Source organism: Rissa tridactyla, chromosome 16 (assembly GCF_028500815.1).
Source record: "Rissa tridactyla isolate bRisTri1 chromosome 16, bRisTri1.patW.cur.20221130, whole genome shotgun sequence".
Lineage (NCBI taxonomy): Eukaryota > Metazoa > Chordata > Aves > Charadriiformes > Laridae > Rissa > Rissa tridactyla.
The window spans coordinates 3196922-3216799 of NC_071481.1; the positions used below are offsets into that span (position 1 = coordinate 3196922).

Here is a 19878-nt window from a genome sequence, read left to right on the forward strand (position 1 = left end):
AGTCTGAATGCCACAGAAGGAAATGGTCTAAGCGGTGCAGACAGGAAAAGTCCTCCTCTAAAAGACCTAGAGAATTCTGTAACTAGTTTGTCAAAAGCAAGACTGAAGTATGGCTCAATTAATGTATTAACATCCTTGTAGAAAAGAAATACCAACTATGAAAGGACTCTGATCAGTCGGTGCTAGACACAAAGAGAAGCTGAACTCAGATACAGACATTATCTACTAGGACAGAGTAGTAAAGGAAATAGTTGGGATATTTCACTTCTCAAGGTTAAAGTAAGACACATTCCTAAATCGATACACCCGAGGTAAACCAAAAAATGAGGTTCAGGGAGTCTGTCAGTTGAGCACTTATAGGAGGATTCAATGTGCAAGAGAGTAAATATGCTGGGGAGATGACACGATGAGGATAATAACGAGCAATATGTTTCACAGTGCAAATGTTCTGATGTAATGCTGGTCCCCAAACAGTCTGTTCCCCGGAGCTTCAGCTGGAGGGGTGAGGAAGAGACGAGCCTCTCGCCGAGCTCTCTCTCCGCGCAGCCATTGACGCTGGCAACGCAAGGGCAAGAAAAAATTAATAGAAAGCAAACCAACCCTGCAAAGCCCTGCTGAAGTCAAGGTGACCCAAAACTTAGCAGAGCGGTCAAAAGGCAGGGGGGGTGTGCTATTTTCATTAGCACTTCATATCTGAGGTAATATTTCCAGAGCAGTTTAATCTTTAACAACTGCCTCTTCTTCTTCCAAAGCAGCTGTAAAGCAAGTCATAAACCAAATGCAGCACAGCTTGAAATCCTCTCCTACCCACAAGCACCCACCTGTCCCCCTCCTCCTCTTCACTGGAGAATAAATGACAATTATCCATGATCAGTGGGACAGAACATGCTTCTCTGTCAGCTTCCCAGGCTGGCTCATCCCTAAACTGGGAGCAACATCTCCCACGTCGAAAGGCACGGCTATTTCTGTGTGCCCCTGTGGGACCGGACCGGGCCGGGAGCATCATTCACCCGCCTGCCCCTCGGCACCCGCAAGGATTTCTTCAGAGTGCTGGGGGGGGTTCAGCCTGGAGAAGAGAAGGCTCCGGGGAGACCTTCCAGCCCCTTCCAGGCCCTAAAGGGGCTCCAGGAAAGCTGGGGAGGGACTCTGGAGCAGGGAGGGGAGCCATGGGACGAGGGGGAAGGGTTTTACACTGGAAGAGGGAGATTGGGATGAGATATTGGGAAGAAATTCTTGGCTGTGAGGGTGGTGAGCCCCTGGCCCAGGTTGCCCAGAGCAGCTGTGGCTGCCCCATCCCTGGAGGGGTTCAAGACCAGGTTGGACGGGGCTTGGAGCAACCTGGGCTGGTGGGAGGTGTCCCTGCCCAGGGCAGGGAGTGGCACTGGGTGGGCTTTAAGGTCCCTTCCAACCCAAACCATTCTGTGATTCTATGATTCTGAGCCATGACCTTGGCTTGATGCAAGCCTGCGACCCCAAGGGGAAAGGCTCCATTGCTCATAACCCGGGAAAATGGTACTGCTCAGCAGTGCCTGATGTACATTGCTATTTCTACCGTTCTGACCCATCTCACATAGATGACAAGCTGTCGGGGACCTCAGGTGTGACGCACTTGTGTCCTCCATGTCCTCTAAGATGTTTTTTCTCTTCAGCACACACAATATTCTGTATGTCCTATAGCCTTGAAGGACTTATTTGCAGCTGGCACTGGCACCAAAAAAATGAAACGGCCCAAGCGGTTTTCATAACTGAGATTCTGTGCGGGGACATGCCATGTCGTCCCTGTCCCTCTGCCTCCTGGCAGTGCCAGCAGCGTGACACGCACGGGGGTAACAGGGAACAGGATTAAGGCAGTAGCTTTGTTTCAAGAATGTTTTTTCTCCTTGTTTTTAAAGGTTTACCTGTTTTTGAAGGTAATCTTCTTCCAAAACAGCGACAGCTCCTATAAAAAGGGGTAATTAGTGCTGCTTCACATGCCAGCATGGACAGATGAAAGAGAGTATGTAGCTATTTAGTTAAAGAATATTTCAGAAGGTTCTCATGCAGGGAGAGAATGACAGTTCGGCAAAATCTGATCACTCCGAACTTGACAGAAACTGAACGCTATTTAATAAAAACCAGGTAGGCTGCAACGCTGCACAGGAGGCTGACTGACTGTTCGGCTGCTGCAGGCAACGCCACGCCGTGGTGACACCGGCGATTTTTTTATTAACAGGTCAAATTTATAATGCATAAGGAATCTTCAGATTTTCTGGGGTGAAAGAGCCAGTTTTAGCCTATGTGAAATTAATATTAATACCTATACTTCAACTGTTCCCAAACCTGTTTGTCGTATCTGCTACCGTTTTTAAAGACCGCGGCCCCCGCAGCAGTGACGGATGGCTGCCACCGAGCCCCAGCACTTCCCTCAGCAAACCATTCAGCCACTTCAGAGCCACAATACGCTGCATCTCCATTTTTTGAAGACTTCCTTTGGGGAAATAATGATAAATGTTTCCATGACGCGGCTTGTCACATTAATTTATTGTTGTTCTTTTTCTTTACAAGGCGGACAGACAACAGAGCTTTCAGTCTTCCAGAGCGATGTTCAGAACGCCAGCACCAACCAGGTAATACCACATCTCCACACAGTTTATTTTTAATAAACTTTTCAGTCTCAGCATTGTCACGAGAGCACTGCAGAGCTACCGGTGTCGGCCTCGCAAATTCCTACATGCAAAACCTGAGCTTTTTCCCCACCCTCTCCTTGAATTTTCACAAGAACTTGTGATATCAGTCAAGGGCAAAATTTCACGTTTCATCAGCAGGCACGGGGGAGGTTAAAAATTTGCTGCAAAACTGTGAAATTCTGCCTTGCAAAAAAAAAAAAAAAAGAAAAAAAAGGCATACTTTCCTGAATTTCCTGTGAATAAAATATCCTCCTCGTTCTAGAGAAACGACACCATTTTGAACTGCTGCTTTTTTCTGCAAGAAAAATCAACTCCCCCACGCTCCCCAAAAAACTGCATTTGTTATCTGAGGGAAAATGATGAAAAGTCTGGTGCGACCATGGGTTATTTCTTCAGTGGCGTGGATAATTCTCTGCCACAGCTTAGACCGTAATGGATCCTTCAAACAGACCAGTACAATATAAAGCCGTGTGCTCTGGTCTCTTGGTTGAGTAACACAGGTTATAAAACTTTAAAAACGGAGCATTTACAACCAGGGACATAAAGACGTGCTTTTAAAATTGTAAATACATATTTACAGGCTTGTGTGATAAACCAGAATTTCTCTGGGGAAAATGTTCGTATATCACAACAATTTACACACTTCTCTCCTTGAGTCCGTCAGTTATTATAGTTAACACCACTCTAAAAAAAGCAGCAAAAATAAATTGCACAAAAGTGACCTCTAATAACCTCATTGGTATGCCTCAAAGGCACTAAACTCAGCAGCATCCGTGCCAGAAACTCTGTACTTAATTTAACTTACTGTTGCTGGAAGTCGAGTGGGTCTCAGAAGAACTGATTGTTTCAAGCAGGATTTGGGCTGCACGGCAAGAAAGCTCTTCCTCAGCAACGGTCCTCATGCGACCAGCGAAAATTTATACAGTAAGCGCTGTCTTCGACAAAACGCCTAACGAAGCTGCGCTGGGAAAATCAAGGGCGTATCATAGTGGTACTTTAAGACAGAGTATATCGGAGCTGGGTTTTATTAGCACTGTGTATTCATCTTTCGAATGATCTAGATGCTGTCCAGACACACAGGAAGGAGATTCCTGTTTGAAAGAACAGGGTTTACCATACTAACACCAGGTGATGAGAAGGAGAAAACGTGGAGAGAAAATAAGAAGGATAACGTGCAAAACTAAAGTGAGCCAAAGTGATGAGAGAGCTGTATGTGCACGCCAGCTTCTTTGAGATACACATAAGGCCAGGAAACTTAATTTCTGTGCTATTTGACCAAGATCTACCAAGCTGCCTAGCAGATTTGGATACTCGCTTCCGACTAGTTTTAATGAATAATGAGAATCTCAGTCTTCCCAGGCTGCTACGAAAAATTTCAGCCTTTGTTTGGAAGTAGTACGTTGCGTATTTCAAGAGAAAATTATTGCTAGCAAAAAGGCTCAAGAGGGGACAAATCCTAGAGACTCTCCGCTCTCATAAAGAGACGGAGCAGCCAGCAATGGCGCAAGCTCTCCCCACAAAGCCTGTATCTCAACGCTCTCACAGTCTTCAACTGGAAGCATCACTTCCAGCACGGGAGGGGATGTAGCTTTGTATGGCTCATCTAGTTCTCAACATCTCAGCCTTCCCCCAAACCACAATTGCACTTAGAAGGACTCCAATAGGGGTTTATCAAGAAAAAAATAAAAAATCTGTAGCTAGGTAATACAAGATCCTGAAGACCTTTTCTCTCACAGCTCAAACAACAAGTAGCTACAACAGTTTTACGGTGAACAAAACCAATGTTTCCTGTTTAAAGCTTTTGTATTCATTCTGAGCAATTTGATTTTCATCAAAACTACAAAAAATTAACTGTTTTCAGCAATTTCATACATATATATATTAATATATATATGTCATATATTTATATGTAGCTATATATAAAATTGATCCTTTTTTTGTCTTTTTTTTCGGGTGGTGGGAAGGAGTATCAACCGGGCACTTGTTTTTTCTTAGCTAATATGTGCATACACAGACGTGTGCTGATCTGTGCGGAGTGCAAAGGCAAGGAGAGGAATAAATTGACCAAAATAAGGGGGAAATAGGGCAATCGACCCTCTTGGCCTCCTTGAAAAATCCCAAACCCAGACTCTACGTTAGCAGGGATCCTGCAAAAACTTGTCTTGACAGACGGAACCCTTCATCTCGGAGGTGAAATCTGCAGGGGCTGGAGGAGCGCCCTGCCAGACGATGCACTCGTGTGTGATTGTCACCATTTTGGAGCAAGAGGTAAGAGACCTTTTTGCACTGCATTTTACGGCGTTTTACTGACTGACCTGGGTGTTTCTGCAACTTGTCTTTACTGGCTGCCAGCTACCTTCACGGATGCCCCCTCTGCAGGACCACTGAAACTAAACACGCTTGTATTGAGGGTCGCAAACACAAGCTCCGTATTTCAAGGAAAATGTTGCTTGATACTGCGCAGCAACACGCGTGTTTGATCCTCTCACTAAAAAAAAAAAACAATCCCGACTATACCAAGAGTACCAGACTGGCAACAAATGTCATGGCAGCTTGCGAGAAATGGATGCTTGTCCCCTTACGAAACTGGGCTACCAGTGCGTTTCACAGCCATCACTTAGCAGGTGGGCTTCCAAAAAAAAAAAAAAAAAGAAAAAGAAAAAGTGGGTCCTGACGCACTTAGGAAGCAATGGCATCATGCCCGTTAAAGCTAATGGTACACGGTCGGGACTGGGGAACCCACAGACTTCAGATGTGGAAACCTCAGCGAAACCTCCCACTCCCTTCAGTGGGTTTTTGTGGGATGCCCAGTTCTTCACCCGTGAGGATGCAAAGTAGAAACTAAAATGATGTAACAGTCTTTTCAGAATTTAATTGCATAGTATGTTAAACCCCTCTGTGTTCTACCAGAAAGAGGAGACTCATCCAGACCCATCAACCCAATGAACACGGTTAATCCGCCTGCAAATGTCTGAACGTTTCTCCATGCTGTTCCGCTGGCTGTTGACGCGTGGCCTCCACACGACAGGGCACCCGGCGATCACCCTGTCATCTCACCAGCATCCACAGTTCATCACTCTCTGGAGAAGGCAGGAGCCCTGCTCTGCACCCTCTCCCTCTCCCTCTGGAAGGAAGGACAATGTGACAGGAGCGTGCCGTTGCTTCCAGCAGGAGAAACCGCCATCCCTGTTCTCTCCAGAGGAACCGGTCTCACCTCTTCTCAGAAAAAGCAGGTCAAAAGTTCCTAGTACCTGCAAATACACAGAGAGTTGTGTTTAATCAGAGCCAGCTTCAAGATTAATTAGTCAGAGTAACTGCCCAGCAAGTCACCCAGGGAGTGCCGCGCAGGGGAGATGCCCATGATTTAACTTCTGCTTGGGTTTCCCACGACTAAAGGGTCCATGCCACAGTTAGGGATGCTAACACCTCATTAGCAACCACTCTCGTTATTCGGGAGGTAGTAAACTTAGCATTTTCCTAACTTTTCCCCAAAATGTTATTTTTTGAACATACTTAACAAAGAATAAATTTCAGGCTGCAGCATCTGATTTTGCTCATTCTCACCTTTACCTTTATACACGTAAGTATAATGTTCCTGAGCTATTACACCAGTACAAAGGAGGTGATTATCGGCATGTTACAGGTAGGGAAATGAAAGAGCAGAAGACAGTGTCTTGTCTGAAGTCAACGAACCCGAAGTCAATTCAGCTTCACCAAGAACACCAGACCAGATCACTAATTTGTCCAAGCCCGTACAGCTTCATCACACCAGTTTATCTCACCACAAGCCCAACCAACGCGTCTGTCTGTTATCCTGGCACCACAATTTGCATTGTAATACTGGTCTTTGAGCTTCTGGCATTCAACCAAAGCAGCCAGCCATAAGACACATTGCCAGGCAATTTCTGGGGTTTTTTTGGTCAGAGTTAATATTTGTTCAGGGTTTACCCATTCAGCTTAAGAGATCTCCAAGGACTTTGCCCACTACTATGATCAGATACAGCGAGAGATGGGGACGAACCCCATCCTTACAAAAATTACCGCCATCTTCAAGCTCCCCACAGGATCCAGAGGAGCAACACCTCAGGTCTTAAAAGCTCATAAGCGAAAACTCTCCTTCCATCTTCCATAAGGCTAAAGAGCCAAGTCTGCCCCAACAGATCCTTTTGATCCAGAGGATCCGAGCACACATCGCTAGAGAAGACCTTGTCCCTATTCCTGATGTAGGGCACCTCACTCTCCCCCTTCACGCCTGCGTTCTTATCAGCGACCAGTTACAAGAGCAACGCCACTTTGGGTGTTCTGAGGCTGGGATAACATCTGTCAAGTGCTTTGCACTCCTTGCCCACAGAAAGACAAGACAGATGAGCTTGGCGCATCCTGCCGGGGCGTGTGGCTGTACCTGGTTTGGTCGGACGTGCAGAAGAGTCTATTCCTTGAAGAAGTGGGATGCGGCGCAGTTGGATTTCTTGCCTTGCCTGGTGCTGGTGTTATGTGAAGAGGAGGAGGGACATCTAGAGGCCATGCGGAGCCTGTAACTGTACAAAGAGGCAGAAGAAACTCATACACATGCATCAGGGTACCGGGGCGGGGGGGCGGGGGGGGAAACAGACACATGCTTTAGGGGGCTACAGGGGCTTTAGTAAGCGACGAGAAAAAACCCTACACTGCACCCACACTGCAAATACTGAGAGCCACTTCTGATGGCAAGAGGGGTTTTTTTTTGCCTTGTTCTGAACTTACTCTGTTAGTTTATTTGAGTAGGAAACAGACAACGTCAACTGGAAGCAGCGTCCAGCCTCCCACCCGATGCCCCAGTTAGAGACCCTCCAAGTGGGACGGACAGACAAATCCAGCGCTATGTAAAGAACAACTAAAAGAGTCACGGTCTGTTTGCTCAGGACAGTCCATATCAGGTCTTAAAATACCTATTTATGGAAAAGGAATTTTACTTCACATAAGCCTAATGCCACATCTGGTCATTCTTCCCAAGGTCAAAGTACACTTTTGCCACCCTAGCGCTGTCAGACTTGACAGTGACACGTACAGGTCGCTACGGCGTCTTTAGCCTTTTATCGTGCCTTCACCGCAGACGATACATTATCTCACTGCAAATTTTAAATTAACTCCAAGAATCCCGAAGTGGAAGAGAAAATCAGAGATTTTCAGTGACAGTATTACACCTCTGTCGACTCTGATTTCCAGAACACGAGTCAAAGCAAGGGACGCAGAAAGGCGTACGCCGTATTCTGAACATACAATCTCAGTTCAAAGGTATACCCAGGCTAAAGGTCCTTACACTAAAAGATTTTAAAAAATCCCCTATTTGTTTTTAAATTCAGCACCTTTTGCTATCTCGCACATACTTGTACCTCCTTGGTGCATGCAGATGCATGCCTGCCGCCCCTCGCACCTGCGCCCCCCCGTACGGGCGGTAATTACATACCTACCTGGTATATGCAAATTCTTCAAAAGTCTAACCAAAACCAACTACTTACGCTCTTCCAAGGAAACACCTTTTGAAATAGAATTTTTTTGAGTAACAACACGTCTAAGAAAAGTTAAAAGTTAGGTTTTTCTCCAGGTTATTTTTAAGAGTTCAATATACACCCTTTAAAGGAGATTTCAATTATTGTTCGTCCCGACGTACAGATTTTGCAGCGCAGTGTAACTGCAAGTTAGACGGAAAGTGCAAAATTTTCCATTACAACACAGAAAAGAAAACCACAGAATTTTTGAAAAGTAAGCAATTCAATTATTTCCAAATTAAAGTGTGTGGTTAAAATAGCCTGCCAAAGTTTTGTTATTGTTGTCTGTAAACCATACTCTCCAGCCTTTGTGAGTTTAATACTGAGGCATTCATTTAGTGTGTAAGAATCAGAAAGTGGTAACGAGGAAGTCAACAAAAGCCAGATTTTGTTGTCCCATATAAGGACCATTACCAAGGGAAACAGCAGAATATCCCAAATAAGTTCAGTTTGTTTGGCTTCAGTTCTTTACTATAACTAGGAGAGAGAAATTTTAGTTCCTTTTTATTTAGAATGTTTCCATTTAAGTAATGCCTAATGTCAAAAAATTAATTATGACTTGTAGAAGTTCTTCTATAATCAATAACATCTGTGTGTTACTGCACACAATGAGCCAATGCCGAAATTCTGTGGGAAACATGAGGAAAAAAAAAAAGCCTCAAATCCAAGGAGACAAAGCATCTGAGAAAATCTGACCTGCATTTTCAAAGGCACAGCCCTCGTCCTCCCCGAAAAACAATACGCTAAAGGGATCTTTCACCCCCTAACTTCACCTAGCTTCAAAGCTAATAGATCATTGGCTTATTATTCTGAAGCTGAGGATTAGAGGAAAAAAAGGGATTGTTTTTCTAGATAGAAACTGGGACTGAGTTCTTACTGGAGTTCTTACTGTCGCCTTGCCATCCTGCTCCCAATTAGCCGTGCACTGAAACCACACGCGAAGCACCGGCAGCGGCAGAGCAGCGATCTTTGCTTTGGGAAAGCCATTAGGAAATCAGTGCCCTCCTCTGTACCGCTATTAAACCACAGCGGATTGGTAACTCCCGTTTCTAAAGAGCCTGTGTAAAGACACGCAGGGATGCCTGGATGTCTCAGGAGTAACTCCCCGGGCTTGCAAGGCAAGCTCAACTCAGAGCCGGGGGGAGCTGGAATACCCCCATCGCACGGAGGAACAGTTCTTGAGATGGCTATTTTGAGCGCTGTCACTTTGCACCTGCTTTCGCCATCACCCGTGGCCGGGGTAACCGGAGACAGGCAAAAGAAAAGGAATTCCTGAGCGCCCCGTGCCGACGCAGCCCAGCAATGAGTTGTTCACGGGCTGAGCCCCAGCCCCAAAGCACCGCGCACAGTCCACGGCCCGGACCCCGCGGCAGCAGACAGACAGCACCCCCCACGCTACATCCAGCCCCCTCTGCTCCCTTGTTTAGGAACGGTCCTAGCCAGAAAAAAAGGGTAAAAAATGACAAAAAAGGAAAAAAAGGGAGTAACACCAAAAAACATACTGTGCTTGCAAGAAAAAGGGCACAGAAACCAAATGTCGGGCAGCAGGAGGGACACGTCTCCACTGAGTTTTCCCTGTCAACTAAGACTTTTAACTCAGGATAAAGCGTTTTGGTAAATGTACTAGCTATAAAGCTAAACCAGAAGTTAAATGATGCTTTTTTTTACATGTAGCCAGGGCCTAAACCTCTCTCTGTCTCAACCAAAAGCACATCCTAACTAGAGAGAGACACAAATCGCTGAATTTGGTGAGACTTGCTGCAATAAAAATACACTACATCCCAGGTCTTACGCTCTTACAGCCTTGGAGCTGAAAGTTTTTTGTGATACGAGGCAGTACCACAATCCCCATTTTTCAGAACTGAGTCAAAAGGGAAGTGATTTGCCAAAATCGCCCAGAAAATCTGTAGTCTTATAACAGAGGCAGGACCAAAGGCAAAGGTTCCCTTATCCCGCTGCATTACTGCTCCCCGGGTTAAATTGTCTCCTGAACACTTGAGAAGTTTCACCTCCTTTGTCTAAACCCAATTCCTCCTTCCAAAACCCTTCCTAAGCCACTGAGCCTTGAAAGGAGCAGCACAGGCAAACTAGGCGGCTAGAAAAATGCCAGATCCTGGCACGCACCCTTCCCTCAGACATTCTCAAAATACATTTGGTATTTTTAATGCAAATTACCTTGTCTTCTACCCTACTTGTGCAATTCACATTCTTCCAAGCTGCCAGTTTAATTCACTAGAAATGTCCCAGAAAAAATAAGCCACGTTACTTGTGGGAATGAAGGCTGGAGCCATCTGATATGGTTGCCCGTCACGCCGGTGAAATTCAGCGAACAAAGTCATCACAGAATTTCGGTTCACAATTTTACCTCAATTAAAGTGCGTTTTACTCGCAGCACTTACAGTTCTACACTCCTAATCTAAAAAGGAAAAAAAAACCAACCAACCATACATATGATCCAAAATTGCACAGACGCACACTCTCTGGCTCATCTCCTAACAACAGACATCAGCGATATATTCTATCAAAAGCATTTACTCCTCTTAAATAAAACAATGTCTACGGTGACACAGACTGACTTCTAAAATAACTGACTGCCTAGGAAACAAAAAAAAAAAGATGGAGAAGCGTGGATGATTAAGCCTCATTTCTTGGCTTTGCAGAATTAGTTTGGTAATTTCACAGGCCAGAAGCCACGCACGGGGGACACAGCGGGTGGATAAATGAGATTTTGGGGCTTTCTGCTCTCAGGGAGAACCAAAGCATCGCGCTGCTCACCCGGCCGGCGTGTGCTCTCTTGCACCAGCCTATTGCTTCATGGGAAAGTAAACACACAACACACGGACTTCGAAAAACATCAAGCACCAATTACGTCACCAACCTTTTTAATTTTTTTTTTTTTTTGAGTGAAACAAAGTATTTAGCAGGACAAAAAGGTCTGTGGATAGAATTTTAAGGAGAATGTGTCTGTCTCCCGCAGAAGCGCCCTGCCTCTGCGTAGAGAACAGGGGGAGCGGCAGAAAGCAAAAAGGATCTTAACGTGCTGAACTGCAGCTATTTTGAGACTTACGTGCGTTTATTTATGAAAGCGGCCAAAAAGCTGGAACACGTCGGGCTTTTATCTTGCAATCACGTGACGCTAAAGGACATAACATGAATATTAAGATTTTATGGCTGGGCCTTTCACGAACGTAAACTGGAAAAACCTGTTACTGAGATCCCTGCGTTCTCCACTTTCCAGAAGATACCCAGCAGCACTGCCTAACCACAGCTGTTCAAAGAACTTAATACCTTTAAAGTAGCATTGCTCCACCACAACAACTCAAAAATTGCTTCACACGCATGTGCTCTAGAGTTCCCAGTTTCTCCACTGTTGACGCAGTCCTACTCCCAGTGAAATCCTGCTTCAGTCTCCTCGTGGTGAACATCAAACCAACACTGAGAACTGGTGGAATAAATCTCATACTGTGCCTGGGGGACTACATAAAATTAATCTATCGATCCCATTTTACTTAAACATAACTAGATGTTCAAAAGCAGCTAGTGATCTAAAGTAGCCCCTTTAAAGGGACTCAGCACTGAGGATGGCTACCGAGCTTTCGGAAAATCAGTCTCCTTGACGGTACTTCAAATCCAGCTCAAAGAAATTATTAGTCACTTTAAGAAATCTTGGCCTAGGCCTATAAATTTAGATGAACAGTATCACATCAGCAATTTATCTTCCTGCCCTTTTAAAGAAGCACAGAGCATTGTGCGAGCCAAAAGGTGAAGAACGTTGGATTAAAAATAGCAGTACTCAAATACAAATTCTCCACTGTCAAGTAATCTAATCTGATAATTGGATAAAAGATTTGTATCTACTGAATCACATTCACGACAGAGAAGAAGAATGAGAAAACTTTATCACACATAGGGAAGACTGTAGTTGATTTTTATTTAGCTTTATACAGAAATGGTTACTCCAAATGAGTTGAAAATGATTACTGGTGGCTAGCGGAACTAGCACGACCCCTCAGCCCCGCAGATCTCGGAGAGAAACCACAAAACAAAATGTGCTTTTGATTTAAAGAGATGGAGGAGTGAAAGCACTTGCCATAATGAATGGGGAACACAACTTCAGCCAAACTCCAGCGACAGCGGAGTTGGAGCGCGCAACTCTTCAAAGCAGCTCAGGGACGGAAGAATTCCTTATTTCTCATCTTCCCACCTCCTTCCACACTGCAATGTTTAGCAGAAAGCACGGTACCTAAACGAAGTGTTAAATAAATTCTACCATCAAGTCACAGCTGGAAGGTGACTGCTACTCACACACGATCTGCTCATGGGAGCGAGTTTGCTCCGGCCGCCTGGCACTTCCAAAGCCGAGTGCCCCCAGGGGTGGCTCTGGAGAAGCGTCAGCAGCTCAACACCGAGATCTCCGCTGGCTCCACGCGCTGCCAGGCCTCCGTGTGCCCTGGGCAGCTAGCACACCCCCTGCACACCCCCTGCACTCCCCACAAAATCACCTCCCCGAAAATAAGTCCTCGCATTTGCTTTACTGCAGGTATTTAACTTCACTGAGCAGCGTTGCCTGCACTGCAGAAGGAACTGAGGCAGGCTCCGCTGAAACAGGCCCAGATACAAGATTATTACTCTTTTTTGACTGACCCAGGGCTTTATGAGTGCAAGTCCGAGTTCTGCTGTTCCTCTGAAAGGCAGCACACCTCCAGCGTCACCGTACGGATTGAACGCTGAGCCTGTATTTCTGAAAAATGGAACATCACCCGCTGAATAATCAAAGCTGTTTCTCACAACCCTTTGGCAGCTTCTGGGAGTATCATCATCCAAAACATGACTCAGAGACCCTGTTTGGCCTGAGCAACATGCAAGTCTTATGAAAAATAAGCAGAGATCTATACAAACAAAGTTCTGGCTGCTGATTACTGTACTATGTTCCACAAACCACTCAAGCTTTGAACAAATTAGGAAAAGGAAGCAGCTACCTATCTCTTAAGAAAAAGCCTCCCTCCAACTTGATGCCTGCTCAAGATTCCCTTCGAGTATCAGTTTTACTGCCTTGTATCTAGGAACAAAAAAAAAAAAAAAAAAAAAAGCAGTATTTCAACACTCTTTTTCAAATGCATGCTTTCAAAAGTACACTTGACCAAAAGCAATTTTTAGAGACTTACTAAGAGAAGTGAACATGCAGGATCAGCAAACTGTGGAGGAGAAGTGATGAAGTCTGCACGGGGAGCAGCAGCCAGAGGTGACTCAACAGCAACGAGGCTTCTTCTTAACCAAGGAAGAGGTTTAAAAGCAGACAGTGGCCGAAGAGACTGAGGGCCAGAGACAGACTGGGACCCTAAACCCTCCTGTTCCTTGCCGAGTTCTGCCAGGGATCTCGTGTTAGACACTGGATGCTTTATACCAACCGCTTCCTTCCCCGCTCTTGGTCTAATGATCCATTCGTATTTGAAACACCTAGGTGGGCATCCCCCCCGGCCCCCGACTGTAAGGGATGAGCACGAAGTAGCACCAACTTCAGCTACCGCTTGAGCATTACCTTGGTATTAATTTCACCCCAAAAATACCTATAAGACATCACCTCCATTGCAAAGCCAAGATCCCAAAGACAGCTTAGGAAATAAAATCGAGTCATTCATGCATATGGATAAAGACCCATCTTAAATAACATTAACATTTTTCACTCTTATTTGGGGTGTAAAATGGACCACTAACACTACACTTTATATATCATGCCTCTCTTAAGTGTTTTATTTGCATCTTGCTCCAAACCAGAATTATTTCCCTCACCTTCCCACTCCTCCAAAAAATACCAGCGGGTCCTACACATAACCTCTTCCATTCAAGAGCTGCTCGTCACTTCTAAAGCAGCTCCACCTTATGAATGAAATCACACAGGTTCTACCAAAAAAAATACAGTATGCAGCTATATAATTAAAACGCACCACATAGCATACGTAAACGCTAAATAAACTACGGGGGGGTTATTTCAGTCTGCATACTGGCTTTTTTGAAATCTCTCGAGCACTTGAATTTGTCCTTTATTCCCAAGCGTCTTCTAAAGCACCTCTTTTGAGCAGCTTTTAGCTCCCAGTTCACTAGATACTGGATAACTGTCTGTCCACAACGTTTAGATGAAGCGGTTAACTTCAAAAATTAATTCAGATTATTGTGGCCGTGTAGGTGAAGCTTTACAACTCCCATTAAACTTCCGTAAGATCTGTGCATCCAACTGTTGAGTGCTTTTCAAAACTCCAGCTACAGCTTAAGAACACCAAACACGATATGGTATTCATTCTGTAAGTATTAATATTTTTAAATACTGTACAGGGGTGACCTAAAATCAGCTTTGCTCTATGTTGGTATCAAAGTATCTTCAGTTACTACTACTATGAAATTTCATGCTAGTCCCAAGTTTCTTTCTAATTCTTTGCCGGTTTCATTACATTGAAGATGTGGAAGTTTACCTCTTTTTCATAATTCACTTACCACAAAATCTCAGATCCAAACCAGCAAGCACTTGGTGTTCAGAATCTATCCTGTAGCTCACTTTCATCATGAATGGAAGCAGAATATTACGTGGCTCGCGTAGATCACACATTCAGTAAATAAAAGCTCGAATTAGTATGTAAGGTCCTCCCGGTTCTCTTTTTAAGGTCATTCACAAGCTATTCGTCTGCCACAGGTTATCACTTGCAACTCAGCTTCTTGGCTGAACTTGACTCCACTAAAAGCCCATAATTTTGGAACTGAAGTCACAAACCTCAGTAAGTGAAGGAGTACTATTCATTTCTACATTTGAAATGAAAATTTACAGATCAAATTGCCGGGATCTCATTTTCCGTGACATCTCCCTGAAGAAAATAAGAAATGAACCAGGACACTTTAAATAAAAGGCTTACAATACAAAATGCCAACAAATCGTAGTACCAGAAATACAGGAGCCTCGATCAGCTCCAGGCAGCGAACGCAGAGGGGCAGGAACCACCCTGGGCAGGGGCCTGGCTGCACCACCTGGGCTCTCTCCTAACGCCTACGCTTCAACACATTTAAGACATTCTCCGATACAAGCAGGTTTTTAACCCTAGCAAACTGGATAATAGGGGAAAAAAGAAAAAAAAAAAAAGGCAAGCAAACACAGTGTGTTGAATCTCCCACCTCCATCCACGCTTCAGCATCACTGTTTTTATTAAACTGACGCTGGAGCTGATCTTGACCAGCACGTCAGGCAGTCTCTGCAAACAGGACAAGTTAATTGTTTTCATTGCCCATTTGGATGCGTTTCAAGAAATGTCAGCACTCTGCGGGCATTGTTACAGCTTTATTGTTGCACTCAGATCACAAAGAGGCACTTATAAAAGCCACAGAAATTCAATTATGCAGATGAGATGTAATAGTAACTGTGAAAGTTGTACATTTCCTGTGTGCGATAAGAAGTCTATTTAGGAATGAAACTTCTTCCTTTGTAATGAGCTCTCGTTTTGGAATACAGATCTCAATCATCCAGCACTTCACATGAAACTGGTGTGTACGAACACGTGTGAACCACCTCAAGGTGGCAACATCCTTGGTACACACCCCGATTTAATACCACAGCAGAGAAACAGAAAAGGCAACGGCAACAGGATTTCTGCCTAATATTAAGGAATGAGGGAAGGGAGCTGGTTTCTTTACGATCAGTTCACGGCTAGATCTCTCTAATAAATCCTTACAAGATCAAAACATCAAGACTGCAGTAAGACCAAACACCAACAGGTACCTCAGCTCTCAGTACCAGAAGAAAGATGCGAAATGACTATTTAAGGATAAGTTTAGATTCCACCCTCAGTAACTTCAAAACGGCAGGAGAGTTTTTAACTTTATTTCATATTTCCTAATTCCTGTAAAATATCCAAATACAACTATGGGTATGCAAACCAAAATGTTTTCACTTAGGTAAATACAGTAAAACCCTTATCAATACTACAGACTTCACCGTGGCTGTCCCACCACCTAATTGATATAATTGCTGCTGTAAGACAGACTAAGAATTCACCTCTTTAATCGGGGTGCAACCACCAAACCGCAGTGTATATTATTATAATGCAGATGTGCCCTCAAAACCACTCAGTGAACAGTGTTAAAACTTCTGCATTATTGTACCGGGTTTTCCTTATCAGTTAAAATTCAGGGAAAACTTTGCTATGGAGAGGATAACATGTTCAAGGAATGACATACCGCATGAGAAAAGAAACAGGGAGTTCTTGCCAAAGAATCTTATTCAAACAGAAATATTAACTTGAATAGACAACTACATAAAATATTAACTGACTACTGGGTTAGGAATGAATATGCTCAGAAATGGGCTAACGGTAATACTGGTAGTCTTAATGATGTTGTATTATTCCATCCAACTGCTGCACCAATATGGACATGGATGCTTCCAGCTCCACTACAGGAGGCGGAATGTGTCTCTTGGGCGTGGAATACAACATTCGGGGCTGGACTAGATGATCTCTCTACAGGTCCCTTCCAACCCCTCTACCCTTCTGTGATTCTGTGCGATTCCAAAATTCTCAGAGCCAAACCTATTTTCATGGATTTTTGGAAATTAAACTACTTCACAAGTTTAAAGTACAAAAAATTAGAACACTGTAATAGCAGAAAAAAGTTGAAATGGTGTGCGCAATTTTAACTAAGCTTAAATTTATTAACTGTGTCCACAATTAAAAAAAAATAAATCTAAGACTAACTCAGAAGTGTCAAATTGGTATAAATTTGCTTGAGTGAACTGGGTGTAGGCAACTAAAGGATGCAAGCACACTTAATTCCTTCTAGATGTACATTGTTCCAATTTTCAGGGTACATCTGCTTTCCATACAAAAGGCAAGTTTCCAACAAGTTTTTAAAAAGTTTGCTTTATTGGTTACAGTTATATAAAATGTGTCATGGTAGCTCCATCTAGTTGGTCATTAAGTGCTTGCAACACCACAGAGATCTTTTAATACATCTGCAACTTCCAGGACGGAGGAGAAAAATCCCTCTTCAGTTGCTTACCTGCATTTACAGTATCTTCAGCAAGGCTACAGTGTTCAAAAGCAATGACAACCCCACTTGCATGTCAAATTGTAATTTTTAATGTTTGCATTAGAATAGTCTTTATATCACTCTCCAATAGAAGAAACAATATAACTAACAGCAAACTTTAATACAGGAACATGCTCCAAGATTAACAACCCAAAATGAAAACAAAATGAAATTAATGTAAAATGTAAATCACATATAGTACAATTGAAGTGTCCAAAACAATTTAAATAATTTTAAATATTTTATTTTTTTAAACTTGCTACAAATGCTTTATACAGTATTTCAACATGAAGTCCCCATAACAGAAATGTAACAAAATGGGAATGATAGTGAAAGTCAAAGTTAAAGTGGCACAAATTCACCAAACAGGTATTAAACTACAAATTTTAAGAGGTAGATTACTTTTTAAGTCAAGAACAAAAAATAAAAGGGGTGGCTGTATAAAGAAACTAGTCACTTTCCATCAATTCTGTCATTAACCTTGAAAGCTATATGAACACATGACAAATGGTATTTCCATAAAAAGCTGTTATGAACAACAGACCAATTTGTTGTCTTAAGTTATTAGATAGAGGTGTACGACCTTTTGGAGTAATTATATATTTAACTTTCAAAATATACAGGTATGTAGTCCTGGTCTAGCCTTCTCATCGATAAAAAGATACACTGAATTCGTTATATATATGGTATTTAGAAACTGATATCGGTATTTCATTGCTATATAAAGTTTCATTTGCATGTATAAATAGGAGTTTGGAAAAATCCATAAAACATCTGAATCGGGCTGTTTCCCATTGTATGCTGGACATCTAAAAGACTCAGAAGGTGAGGAGAAGGTGGGAAGAAAAGGAAAGTTGGCCGTGCTAGAATCTGCCTCTACGGATTCGTTTAGACAAAAGCTTTAAGAGACTTAATACATGACAAAAATACTTTGAGTGCAGCAACATTTGTTGTCCCTGAATCTACACTGAATTATTGACAAGATTAAGGACCCTGCTTTGCCAAGTACACAACTGAACTGTCTCTGTGCCATTCACGAAGGTACGGACAAAACCAGGATTGAAGCAAACACGAGAGCAAAAGATTTGGTTTCATTAATCCCACCATTTCTTTTGATGGTTTCATGGTTTTGTTTTTTTTTTTCTGTTTTTAATAGTACCCTTCTCTTATCTGAATCATCCTGTAGCCCAGCATGCGTGTCAGGCACGAAATGAGAAAATCTATGCCTGACACTGAATATTAGCAAGAAGCCTGCAGGCAATTTTATGATTGTGAGTCAGCTTCAGCTGGTTTCGCAAGCTTGGTGGATTTCACATCCATTGTCGTAGTGCTTATCCTAAGTTGAGCATGCAACAGCTCTACCATGTCATTAAGGGATTTTTTTGTTTGTTTGTTTTGTTTTTACAGGAGATTCCTAGAAAATAAGAAACAAAAACTGAAGATAAATGACAAAACAAACTATTTGTGAATGGAGTATGCTTACACAGAAAAACTGAAAGGTGAAAAACAAATCTGGAGACAAATATTACATAAAGCAAGTCTTCAAAAAAATACTAAGAATTACGATTTCCTGAGGGAAAAAACCCACAACCCACCAGTGCCTACGGAGTAGAACTGAAATTAGCCTGTGCTGACATTAGTGTATGAAGGCAAAATATTCTTCATGCTATATGTTTGATATAAAAAAAGTTGCGGAATCTAGATTTATGAACATGATTTCAGAAACAAAAAGGTCAAATTCTTCTAACGTAACTATTCACTAAACCATTAATGACTGCAAGCTGCCAAAATAAACTAACAGTATTTGAAACAGTCAAGGAAATCCTGCCCCTAGGTAAATTGTTATTTACCCCAAATACTATTAAACAATTTCCATATGCACAGATTTCCAAGTACTCGGTTATTTTGCTTAAGGTCAAATGATTAATTTAGATGGAAAGATGTGTCACTCTGGCTTCAAATTTTACTGATCTGTTCTGGCATCATGTAAAATACAGTTTCACACATAACATTAAGAGAGCAGTTGATGAGAACTGAGTAACATGAAGATGTGTATGTCCCAAGAGAACAGGCCTGGTAGACATTTCTTGTTCCTTAAAGGATTTTTTTTTTTTTTTTAAACACCCTTAGTCTCTAAATTCCAGTAACATTTTCTTCCTTCAACACATCCTAATTTGGGCATTGACTATTTTAAGTCAAATTCCCCTCTAGCACTTGAAATACTTCAGTTGTATTGAACCTTTATTTTACAAAAGTATTTCCTGAAAATTTTCACCTAGGAGGTCTTCACAGTAAGACACACAAGCTGCCAACAGTTTGGATTTGGACACTTTGTGACAAATTCTTCTTGGGGACACCTGTTCTAAAGGAGGTTGCCAGTTCCTCCCCCCCTCCACTATCAATTACTTTGATTAAAAAAAAATACTACCTTCAGCCATAAATCTGGTGTTAATCACAGCCACACACTGCAATTAGCAAAACCAAAAGAACACTTAATTACCAGTGAGCTTTGTGAAAGTTACTCAATAAATCAGATACCTATTTCCAAGAATAACAGGGCAGGAACACGCTAATAAAAGTTACAAACAGTTTGCAAAATATCCTATTGATTCGAGAGA

At 42.8% G+C, this 19878-nt stretch overlaps 1 protein-coding gene across 8 annotated transcripts in view; it reads right to left on the reverse strand.

Annotated features, from left to right (window-relative positions):
- Positions 1–2524: 2524 nt before the first annotated feature.
- The window catches only part of PRDM2 (PR/SET domain 2), a 72134-nt gene continuing 54780 nt past the window's right edge, over positions 2525–19878 (reverse strand). For 5 of the 8 annotated variants that reach the window (XM_054222214.1, XM_054222220.1, XM_054222219.1 and 2 more), the window contains 2 exons: positions 7069–7204; positions 2525–5917 (listed from right to left, as the gene is read on the reverse strand). In XM_054222214.1, the coding sequence (XP_054078189.1) occupies positions 7096–7204 (109 nt within the window). In that variant the 3' untranslated portion in view covers positions 2525–5917; positions 7069–7095. Of the gene's footprint in view, positions 5918–7068; positions 7205–17294; positions 19726–19878 lie in introns of those variants that run through there. The other 3 variants (XM_054222218.1, XM_054222215.1, XM_054222217.1) reach the window with 3 other exon arrangements.